This window comes from Varroa jacobsoni, unplaced genomic scaffold, assembly GCF_002532875.2.
Source record: "Varroa jacobsoni isolate VJ856 unplaced genomic scaffold, vjacob_1.0 scaffold_401, whole genome shotgun sequence".
Taxonomy (NCBI): Eukaryota; Metazoa; Arthropoda; class Arachnida; order Mesostigmata; family Varroidae; genus Varroa; species Varroa jacobsoni.
Genome location: NW_019213303.1, coordinates 61,416 through 73,770, shown reverse-complemented (window position 1 = coordinate 73,770; position 12,355 = coordinate 61,416). Strand labels below are relative to the sequence as shown.

General features: G+C 37.2%; 1 protein-coding gene and 1 long non-coding RNA gene across 2 annotated transcripts in view; one reads left to right on the top strand and one right to left on the bottom strand.

Annotated features, from left to right (window-relative positions):
- Nucleotides 1-389: 389 nt before the first annotated feature.
- Nucleotides 390-7,655, bottom strand: LOC111260119 (uncharacterized). Its single transcript, XR_002680109.2, has 3 exons — nt 7,505-7,655; nt 7,260-7,310; nt 390-1,496 (listed from the first exon to the last, which is right to left on the bottom strand). It is a non-coding gene; the product is annotated as an uncharacterized LOC111260119 (long non-coding RNA).
- A 213-nt stretch (nt 7,656-7,868) lies between these two features.
- LOC111260116 (uncharacterized) overlaps nt 7,869-12,355 on the top strand; it is a 5,938-nt gene continuing 1,451 nt past the window's right edge. Inside the window, exons 1-4 of the mRNA XM_022832616.2 lie at nt 7,869-8,062; nt 9,488-9,609; nt 11,363-11,503; nt 12,019-12,102. Coding sequence (XP_022688351.1) covers nt 8,002-8,062; nt 9,488-9,609; nt 11,363-11,503; nt 12,019-12,102 — 408 coding nt within the window. The 5' untranslated portion in view covers nt 7,869-8,001. The remainder of the gene's footprint in view (nt 8,063-9,487; nt 9,610-11,362; nt 11,504-12,018; nt 12,103-12,355) is intronic.

Genomic DNA, 12,355 nt, shown 5'->3' with positions numbered 1-12,355 from the left:
CTGTCATTAAGCAATAGCTAATTATGACGTATAATTAATAGACTAATTACGCCTGCAGACCGTCATTGAGCAGCTCAGATATGACGCGAGTCGGGTCTGGAACGTTTCTATAAAGTGAGTAATACGGTAGCTATAGAAAAAAGGCGGTGTATGTTTATGTTATATTTGTGTCACTTCAAGCGCATGCCTTACAGAATTACCCCTATAAAAATAGCTAAATTGATAACAAATATCCAGAAAAAAACATTTAGAGGGAGCATAAAACCTTTTGCAGGAATCATTTGCAATTCCTGCAACACATGGCTAACTAATAATTAGCATTGAGGCTCATCAATCTAAGCAAACATTTTTATTTCTTTAGGTTTCTACTACGCTTCGCTATTCTAGCACCTGTTTGAATACCGCCTCAGTTGTCGAAAAAGGGCGATATTAATGGGGATGTAAAAGATTAGACTAAATACGTTTAAGGTCAATGGCTTAGCAAATCATTATTTGTGTTTGCCCAGTGGGTAGGCGATGGAAAAAGCGGAAGCGTTTATTTTACGGTCTAGTGATATTTTCAAATTCAACGAGTGCTCCAAGCGTCACCTGGCCTCTTACGTAATCTCAAATCTCGCAGAAGAGAACATCGCGATCCGGCATTAAAACCTTTGAGTAGAATATATGCAAGGAAATGTAATTATTATATACCGCGTAGACAAGCACAGCTTTCCATTAAGCGGATGCAGACCTGCTCCACCCGCGAGCTTCAGCTACCGAAGCAGAACACAGAATTCCTATAATGGTCCAATGTCGTGTATTTACCGGCTAAGCGAACTCTCATGCGATTTTCTTTAACATAAAGTTGTTTCGAAATACGTAACTTTCGGAAGCTCCTACGCTTTACCGTATCACACTTGAATGGGCGGACTGCATTTTATCGTGATTTTACCGTGAAGCTCTATCTATCAACCTGGGTATGATATTTTAGTACTACGCATATCAGTATCCCCCCGTAACTCTCGGTTGTCTTACATTTTTAGGTAATTTAGGTAGCATTGATATATATATCGAATGGATGAAAGCATTCTAAGAAGGCCATAGCAATCCGTGAAGGAAAGCCACAACATCAAGAATTATCGTAGCTAAATATCTCATGGCGGAGTCGTAGTTACTAATCTTATCGGAACAATATGTACTGAAAGGAGTAGCCAAATTGGTTATGAAAATTTCAGTTACAAAGGCAGAACGAAATCTTGGATGAAGTGTGTCGAAGGAGGATCTTCGTGAAACGAGCTTGAAAAGCACTGGATCCCTTTCAACATCTGCTTTTCGAACCTGCTTCCGGTTTAGGTTAGGCCTTTATATTCTTGGTAACCTCAGCACAGCACAGGTTTAGGCGCTTTGGGTGTATGCTTATAGTGCGTTACCGTTTCACCTACGATTCCCAAGGATCTCCTCGATACGTTGACATCTGAACGGCGGTTCAGCGAGAGTTTGTTGGCGAGACGGAGCAACTGTAAAATGTACAATAAAACCTCGTGATTGTATATGATTGCCTATGTATGAACAGAATAATTAAATTTTGCGCGGCAATGGTGGGGCATTGAAGCAATCGTTGTATACGATATTAATAACGAAAGAGTGAATACATGTTTTGTAATAAAGAGGAATATAGGTGGGGACAGGTAGTTAAATGAGACGTATATTATGGCTTCAACGTCTTCCGTTACCTAGGTTTTGCAAGGTTTAGGTCATATCAGGCTTTGAACGATCGTTCTAATCACCAGCAGCTTCTCGAGTACCGCTTATCAAACAGATTTACATCTGCAATCCAATTAAGTCGGAGAGTATAATTTTGAGAAAATGTCGATAGCCATGTGCTGAACTACGCAGCTTGGAACGCTAACACTAGCGAAACAGGCTGAATACTATAAAAAGTACAGTTAAGTAAAATCTATTTTTCTTGGTTTAATACTCCTGAATATGTAGCACACTGTATCGATAAGGTAACAGCAATGTTGTTTGTTACACCCCGATACAAGATGGGCAGCAAATGGGTCTGGTATATTAAAAAAAAAAAGTAGGACAATTTTTACGGTTATTGGTTCAGTACCAAATCATACATATCGTCCACAGCATTGGTATGCTCTCAAGAAGGCTTAGCCTGATAGCTGGAAAATTTGCCTTGTAATCCAACGATATAACAAAGCTTTAAACTGAAAAAATATTAGGCTATTCTGTTAAATATCATAAAATAATCTTCTGTAAATATTTTTGTTTCTCTTTTTCGTGTCAGTGTTATAATGTTCGTCACGTGTATCGCCACGAACAGCAGTTCTAAGGCGATGGGCCAACGACTGCGATGTAGTTTCATAGAGAAAATGGGTTTAACGTCATATTAGAGAATTCATTGAATAAATTGGTTTCAACATCGATCTGTGATTAGAGGAAACTCAAGCCCACTTTAACTTTTCGCCGGGCCGTTGGTTCGAAAAGATAAGGGTTGAAAGCAGCTACAGCGGCCATTTTGTCGCCCCAGCTAATTCTTCAGGGAAGCATTTTCGAATGTTTAGAAAGTGGTCGTCTGCTATATTTACAGGGCTATCGAATTTTTCATTTGTTTATGATTAGTTTGAAGATACTGATAGATATTGACAGCATGATGATACGTTTTTAGTTGTTCAAGGTTGACGTAGTAGTGATTTTTTCGCGCTCCGTTTTTTGAATAATAAATAGTGTAACGCTATCCAAATTTTGCCGCGTTAACCTATTTTAAAGTCTCAATTAACAAACAAGGGCAAAGCTGTTCTTGCCGAACCACGATATGGGGTACCCTATAGGGCCAACAGGGCTCATTGACGGCTGGGCAAAAAATCAATTCTCTTGGCTAACGATTCATTAGCTATTCATTAGTAATAAATTGATGCTAAATAGTAAAACCAATCTAATGTTCTTAATAATATGAACTTCGCTAGTGGTCGAATCCCGTATAGTGACAAGATTTTAGTGGCCATAGAAAAAGCAATAGTTTCATTAGTGCGTTTTCAATTGCTGATTTTATGTTGCCTGTTTATTGAATGGAAAATTTGATATGGTTATGTAGAATGCAGAAATTTATCTTCCTCCACAAATATCCGTCTCTAGGTAAGTAAAAGTAGGGTTTGTATACCAGCTGATTGCTATAGCTACGAAAAATATAGCCACCACTTCCCTGAATAGGGACGTGCCTGCGTTGTATTTGTTTTTATGGAGGGACGTTAAGGAGGCCATAACAAATATTCTATTTTTTATGCTCTAGAGGCTCTTCAGGTGTGTGTATATGCTCCAATAGCTACGTTTCTATGAATAGTGGTCCGGCAGGAAGCATAACAAAATATACGCATTTTCGCCATTACATTCAAGTACCCAGTTACGATATTATGCCGCGTGTCCCATAGAATATGCTTTACGTATATACGTAATATATATATTATACGTAAATAGGGCTACCCCAGTGCACGAATTGTTAAGCGTTGAAATCTATTGTCATTATTTGAGTAATGTCACCAATCCTGAAATTTACGTATTAGGAAGCACTCTTTTGTTGCTTTTTACATTGTGTATTTTGGAGTTCGCCAAACAAAAATAAGTTACTTAGATAATTAATAGTCTGGTTCATCTATGCCATGGTATTTGTACTGCACCTGTAATATTATACATATGTATATGTACATATATATACAGACAGCTTTTAAGCCTTGACACAAGACAGTGGTCTTACGAACACAACCTTGTATATTCAAAAAATATACTCAATGCTGATGCATCAGTGATCCCTTTGCTATAATAAATGATCAAGGCCAATAACTCGGAGTTTGTGAAGATGCAGAATACCGAATTGGTTTGTATAAATGAATTTTGATGATGAGTTATTATTAAGGTTGGGTCTAGTGGAGACTTTCACTGCAAGTTTACTAGACAAACTCATCGAAGTGAACGTTAATGTTTTATACACAAATTAACTTAATTGCTTGTTGTCAGCGTACCTCATCGATCATACATTATGACATATATTATAAAACGATAGAGAAAGCAAGCAATATTTTCTTGCCGTCTTGGGCAAACTAATAACAAAAGTAAGGCACTTCTGTTATTCGTTTGAAATAAATCATGGCCTTATTTTTGTGCGTAAACTAGTAGGCTTGACAGATCTCTTGAATGTTTTGCAATGCCTGTATCAAATAATTTAATTCTTCTGCATTAGAAAAACTTCTCTTTTGAAGCGAACTGGGACGTCTGACCTTCAGGAGTTGACACAAGACGTATGTAGGAAGTCGCCAACTTTACTGATGTAGGCATACATACATCTCTGTTTCAGGCAGTCGATTCCAACACTTGCTATGTAAGTTTACCTGAATATTCTAGTTGCGCATTGCTCGTTTACGTGAATATTGTTTATATGAGCCAAGTTAGCTTGACAGTGGCCTGAAACTTACTTTACTATTTTATCTAAGGCGTACCTCGTGCTCATGCTCTATGCATGCTCGAATGAGGCAACGCTAAGAGACCTTTCCCTTTTTAGAATGCGACCTGGGCCACGGTTTTGTGTCAGCATATTTGTGCCAATTACATTAGCTAGCCAATAGTCGATAGGTTTTTTTTTTATCATTTAAGTGTATATAAGGATACCCCTACTACGTATGCATGCACACGCCAGACGCATGTCTGGCGTGTGCATGCATACGTATATCGAAAGTAGATTATTGATAATAAATAAAATAATGATCATTATTAATGATAAAATTATTAGATAATAAAGCTTAATGAGCTTACGAGAAAACGAAATAAGGCAAAACACCTACTTTAGGGTCTCATAGAAAATAAACCCTGATATTTGGGACAGAAGCTAAATACTTATTATCTTATCTTGCTTTAGTAGATGACTACGTACACGAATGGCTTTACGTTCAGGGCTTTTAGAAGATCACAGTTTCTATTTTCAATATTTCAGTATGCGCCAGAGCACAGTATCTCAATTTCAACCGTCGCGGTCAACGCGGTTGACTTCAATTCAGTTCAGCTAACTCCTCAATAAACTAGGCGCATATAATTAATAATACCGGGTATTTTGATCACCTTTTTTTTGAGGAGAAAATCACAAACGAATTTTCTTAAGTATGATATATAATAACCTAATAAAATATCCACCAGCTTAAGCTAACTTTACATACAAGGTCGTCAGGCAAATACATGCTGATGTTAAATAAGGTTGTACACGTACGAAATCTTTTTTTATCAAGCTTACAAATATACATCGGTTTCTGTAGCTCTGTCATTTTAATCTAACAGACAAAGAGTTCCTTTATTCATGGTACTTGTTTGAACTTTCTTGCTTCACGCTTATTAAATTAGTGGGGTTCATGAAATTGGTCATAATCCATAGAAGTGCTTTGCGAAACAATCCACCTTCAAAAGTGTGAATTCGGCTCATCACACCCTTTATTACTGCTGCTGTAACTAAGACAACTATCCTATTAAGCTACAGAACGTTTCAATACTAGTTTGAAAAGTGATAAGAAAAAATAAATAATTAAAAATAAAAAATAATAAAAAAGAAAAAACACAAATGTTATACAAACAAAGCTTTAACTAGATATATAAAGGTACCTTAATATTCCAAATCATAGCGTACGATGTCAGGTACCTGTATGGTTTACATCGTCTGACAAAATCCAAACACCCAGATTCGCATTTGCCCACTCTACTGGCCCTATACGTACTGAGTTAAAAGGCAGCTCAAAGCTTATTGCTAGCATACAAAATGTGTAACTCTCTTGGCAGGAACATGGTACATTTCACGCAACGGTTTTCCTTTAAATACTCTAAATAAAACTATCTGCTAACGGCCTAACTATTCTATTTTAGGTACGGACTAGCCATAGCCAAATCCTACCGAAAAACCCAAATTCCTCTCTATTGTGAAGCTATATATGACACTTACGCACACACGAGCTGCCAATACAACGGATTCTTGTATCAAAAAGTGTGTACTGTGATACTACAATGGGGCTAGACTTGTTCGTACATGCAATGAACTATGATCTAACCGATAGAGATTCACAATAGCGATTCATTTAGTAGGAATCGAAGAGATGTGAAGCCCCCTATATTTCTATAAATCTTATCCAGGTCATCGGCCGAATTTGGTCCACGTGCACCTGCTATACCTTGTAATGAAAAATGTTATGTTGAATGTTAATAATTATGCCTATCGTTTTGACGTATACATCGTTCATTAAGATATAATTAAATAATGTATCATACATCTTTTTAACAGTGTTTTCGAAGTGTATAGCGAAAAACGGGTGATTTTGGCAATAGGCTACCGAGAAGGTCTGGGGTAGCTGGAACTAAGAAGCAGAAACGGGAATGCAAATTGTCATACGTACTCAAAGAGACTGCGTTTACTCTGGTGGTATCTTTTTCGATAAACGTATGTATTCACGCAATGCATCGGGCACTGCTTCAGCGCAGCGAGTGACATTTCAGCGATTTGGTTCATTTCTCTTGCAGAATGTAGCAGTCTATACTTTTTGGTTACTATACTACAATGCTAACTATACATTTGAGGTCATGGTATCTTCGACGCTCGCGACGTCGCTAGAGGATCCTTTTCGAGTATTTTCATAATCTCTTTCTTTCTAAGGAATTCTTAATTTTACTTTCTGAGAAACTATGCCCGAAGGTGAGAAACGAGTTTCTGCTTCGGTCACAACTAAAAAGATCGTTGAGATGTAGCATATTCATCATTGCCTATATTAGTATCCTCATTTGGCAGCGTTATAAACTGTATACGGATAAATACATGTAATACCTATAATTTTACAATTGGAAATGGTTTTGGGACGATTTTTTAGGTAATGCCGCGCCTACACCAGAACCTACTTCTGAGGGTAGTTTGTTTTTTCTGACGTGAAACTCATCCCAAGTCAAAACATTGGGTTAATCAAAAAGTAGTCTCAGCCTTCTCGTCCACATAGAGCAGGAGACAGAATAGCCCGCCCTGGAAAACAGTCGGCCTTCTACTTGGAAAAGTACAATGATTTGTGTGTAGTGGGACTGGAAAGAACCTACTGGTTATTAGACTCCGACATTAGAAATAGTGTAAGCACAGTAACGAGTATGCGCGAGCATCGCCATACTGTGACTCGATGTAAAAAAATGACATGGTGAGCTGCAGGCATTAATTCGCGTTTTTATACAAATTTTGAACAGCTCATAGATTTGTAGTTACAAACCTTGTTAGTAAATGAAGGCGCTGTCGCATCTGAGAGCGGGTCCAATGTTTTCTGTTGGAAAAACAATCTTCATCTTTAATTACCATTCGAAAATCTGTGCTTACTGCACACATTACCGTACGATACTGGATAGGGGTTTTTAGTGATCGCGCAGATCGCAGGTAAAGTAGTGCCTCTACTTGCACTAAGATCTAAATCACACGCCAAAAAAAAATTGTTCCTCCGGAATGAGAAGATCTACTTACTGACGCGAAGAACTGATCGACTCGTGATAGATAGGCCATAGAATTATGATTAATTTTGGGTTAAAAGTACTCCTAAAAACTAAGTTGGATTTAAGATTTTGCTGGATGCAGAAATTTCTGACTAGATACGATGACAATACACTTCGTTGCATAGTGCAGTAGTGAGTGGCTAAACAATTTGCTAAATTACGAATATAGAGGTAGATATTCAAGCAATTATGATAGATATAGATAATTAAGGACTTTATGAGTATCTTATATTGTAACTTATATAAGGCAGAAGACAGATCAGATCAGAACTAAAAACAATAACTATCTTATAATCACTATATATTCTTGTTTTTTTTTTTGCTTATATAGGTCACAGCCGATAGATTTTGCCGTCGTTCGACCAACAAATATGACTCAAGAAATTATTTCGAAGTAGTTTTCTGTATAACTAAAGTTCAAAAGCGTCAGCTTTCCGGGTCGTAACATAGCTCGTAAATGAGGTAAAAATGGCGGTAGCAGTGAGTCTTGTTCAGGCCATGGCACTTTCATCAATCGCTACGTTGAATAGTATGTATCATTAGTAAATACGGAAACATACCGAAGTACAGAAATGTAAAGCTAGGAATGTTATTTCATTTAAGCTACTTTATGCACAATATGCTATATAAGGGTGGTTTTGCGTACGACAAATTCTGTATAGGCCACTAAAGGGAGTCCAAAGAGTGTTACTGAATCTTTCCTTTGATCAAATTTTAAAAGGTAGAGCTATATGAAATACTATTGGCCTTTGAGCGATAAAAAAGAAACAGTATTTCGTACTGCTATCACAGTTTGATCTGGCCCAGAGAGTAGACTTGCAGTAGATAATAATAATATTTTAAGAAATTCGTTATAATTATATTACATGCCTTACGGGTCAGTATAGGCTGCTGTATACTAGGCATATCATAAACGGCATATGGTTTTATATATGCTTAGAATGACGCAGAGATACAATTTGGTGCGTATAGATTTGGCAAAACGGATCGCTCAGCTAAAACAACATTCGTTGGTATTCATGGCCACTCAATGGCATGAGAAATATAAATGGATAGTAGATAAATCATAATCTGCATCTGCATAACTTGCAATAAGTAGTTATAAAATATTGCCTTTCATACAAGGAGTCGTTTTTTTTGAGTGTACGAAGTGGCCGATATAGGTCTCTGGCCTAGAAAACTTCGTTGTGGGGCAATATATCGATCAACGAGATAGGGGCCTCGAACTGTGGCTAACATAAAAATCGTTATTAAATATATCAGTGTAATTTTTTCGTCTAGTACCGGTTGTTTTGAACGATAGCGTTAAGTAAAAATTGGTTTATTGCACCCTTTCCTATATGTATAGATTGGAGTGAAAAAAATTGACGTAAGCAACAGGTATAAGGGTCTGTTTGATGTATGTGTGAGTTTTTTTTTTGTCAGTAAAGCGATACGACTCGCATAGTATTTAGACCTGCAGAAGGTTATGCAGATTTTTAGAAACACTTTTGAACACGAAACACCTAACGACAGTATTTGTACAGGCACATGGAAGCGGGCCTTCCTAAAATGATCATTACTGACATACTGAAGCACGAAGTGCAACTTCGTTAGTGAAGAACAATTTACTATCAAACACGAAGACGTTCAAAACACACTGTAAAGTATTATTCTGGTGGCATCTTGTCGAGTGTATTGGATCAGCAAAAGATTCCCGTCAGTGAAAATTAGGATCAGTAAAAAATACGTTTTTTGAAATGGCTATAGAATTCACTGACAGTATTATATAGTCAATATGTACTTCATTCTGATTATGCTCCTTTTGTTGCGTTGCATGACGCGAACAGCGGTACACGAGATGCAAACACACGGCCGACGTTTTCTGTAACTTTTGGCGTTACAACAATTTTTCTTACATATCAGAACCGTATCACAAGCCTCACGAAAGGTAATGTGCACTTAATCATTTCAGCGCCAGGTCTCTGCAGTTCTGATTCTATAGCAGCCACAATTTTTAAAAAAATCCTACAAACAGAAGGGACAGATCCGCTACGCCTCAGTGATATGCACACAGAGAAAGGATCAACGACAAACGTGAGTGTAATTGTAGACTAACATGGTTCGGCGAGTTTTTCTATAGATTAGTGTATAATAGTAATTAAATAGAACAGGCAAAGGGCGACATGAACATGGTTACTATTACTTGAAATGTTAGGACGCACGCAGTATTCTATGTAATTTCAGCGATTCGAAGACACGATATTCATACCCGATAACATGTGGTAAAGTACGAAGGCTGTCGAGTTTCATGTTCGATAAATGTCTAGAAGATCGTAATCGTAACAACTGGGGCGTTCTAACAATAAGACAATTAAAAAATTTAAGTGGGCATTGGGTTCAATGATACGCACATCCTAACTACAGTCCACGGATCAAGTTGAGTTGAACAGATCTAGTTATGCTCTTAATAATTAAAGTTTACGTGACCACCGCTATTTATAAAGCTTATTTCCCTGAATTCGTTTTCTTGAGATATAGTCGTCAGATTTCATAACTATACTAGAATTCAAAGTGGGTAAAAAATCAAGCCTTGAATTGTCACGAGTTGATAACTAATAAAATAGAGTTATGATCGTCCTTTGAAGACCTTAGGGACACATAAAGAACTCTACCTGCAGTTATTTTGACGACCGGATGTCCCTTTACCTTAAATAAACAGAAAAAAGGCATTGGCTTCTAAATCGTTTGCATAAAAATTCGCAAAAAAATTGCAAAATATCATAAAAACTAAAGGCTTAACTTAACGATCTTTTTTTAACATTCATATATCAGTAGTGGCCCGGGCAGAGGGCAATGCGCAACCACATACGATTCTAGAGGGAGTCGTTTGAGAATGTTACGCGTGACGAGGGGGCCGCAGCTTTATGCAGAGGCGAGAGGTGCCATCTTTATCCCTAGATACGAAGCAGACAAAATAATGATTACTTCTAGAGGGTAGACGTAAGCTAAATCTGTTCCAGAAAACCATAATTTGCATTTAGTGATATTGAAAGGAAGGAAGGAAGGGTCCTGTGCACTGGTGAATACTTGATAAAACACACGGCCTAAGAAAGTTCTGATATTTTTGCCAAGAAAATGGGTTTTACCACATCTGCGATACCACAGAGATGCAAATATTTTTGTAATCGTTGATAAAAATATCTTTCCCTAATTAGGTACCTTTAGGGTGCGAAGCAATTTTACGGTTATATGCAAACGTCTTGCGTAAAAAAAATGTGTTGTGATACTACGTATCGGTGTGACATCCACCGAATTCCAGAGGAGTTTACGAAATAGATGAAGTTCTGTGTGTGAAATTTCGTCGAAGCGCAGTGAAGTAAACTACTCAGGTTAGCCCAATGTCACTCACACACACAAAAATAATAGGACCTAGGCCTAAGTGCCTAGCTATGAAATTCCGTTGGGGTAAAATTTATGAATAAAAGCGAATTGCAGTATAGCTTGGCATACAGACAAAGCGATATTTTTTTCATGATAAATTATTTTGAGTTAGTTTTTATTATTATTAAATTATAATTAGACTTAGATTTAGGAATCGAGCATAGTTAGATACTGACACTTACTTTACCCGTAAACACTGAGATCAATGCTGTTTTATCGAACCGAATGCCCTCGATTATAGAAGCAAAGACATCACAAGGTAGCCTAGGAATAACACCAGAGATTATAATTATAATCTTTATAGCCTTTCTTTAATAAACCTTATAGTCATTAGCGCCACAACTAACGTCCGCTCCATATTAAATGATTGCATAAGTGGCCGTTAATATTAACACGCGTTTTTCAGATCCTGTTCCACGGCCTCAGAAAAATGGAATTGTCTAATTCTGCCGAATTCTGGAGGGACAACAATCAGGATTTGGGGGTTCGCTTTTCTATCGAAAATCTGAGCAAATCTGCACCGTGCTATATGACTGCCAATTACAATGTTAGATTTTTCTTACTGCTTATCTTACTTTATTAAAAACATTTTATAAACAAATGATCTTGGAATTCTGATAGTTTTAGTAGTACAGCCACGAGTGTCAATCCACAATGACATAATTAATTCGAAAACAAAAAATTTGTCTGGATTGAAATACAGACAATAGCTCAGAACAGAAAAAAAAATCTAATTATAATTAGTCCAATATATTTATTGTAGGATGGTTTACAGGTTAATGCAGGTTATGGTCTAAACGAACATTGTAACAACTAACAATATACCAGCAGATTCTAGCAGCAGGACGGCACCATGTAGAGCCGATGTGATCATACGTAACCGACGAAGGCTATACAAATGGCTGTATGTCCTTCGTCTTCACCCTAGTAACTACTAGGATAATGCAACAGACGTTTGGCGAAGTTAGAAGACTTTGATCGGGGTCTAAAGCGTTAGCTCACCACAACCCACCTTCGCCTTCAATACCAGTTTTTATAGGTAGTTTTCTCTCTGGTTAACAGTTTCTTCTTTCTGGCAACATGACGGTACATCTTAACGACCTAAGGATTGGCATCAAAATAAGAATCGCCAAAAAAACACAAGTGGTAAGCATACTTAACAATATAATAGTGCCCTGGCTGAAATTGAAAGCTCTTACAAGATAATGATATAATAAGTATAATAAAAGAATAAAGAAGTAGGTGCATGAACGTTCCAGCAAAATCTGGATAATGTCTCTCCTTCAAATGCATTTCTGTTAAATAATCAGTGGAATTGCCATTCGCTCCTATAATTTGCTTAATTATAATTGACCTGTGTTAAATTCTTGCGTTAATCCACAATAACTGTGTGATATAT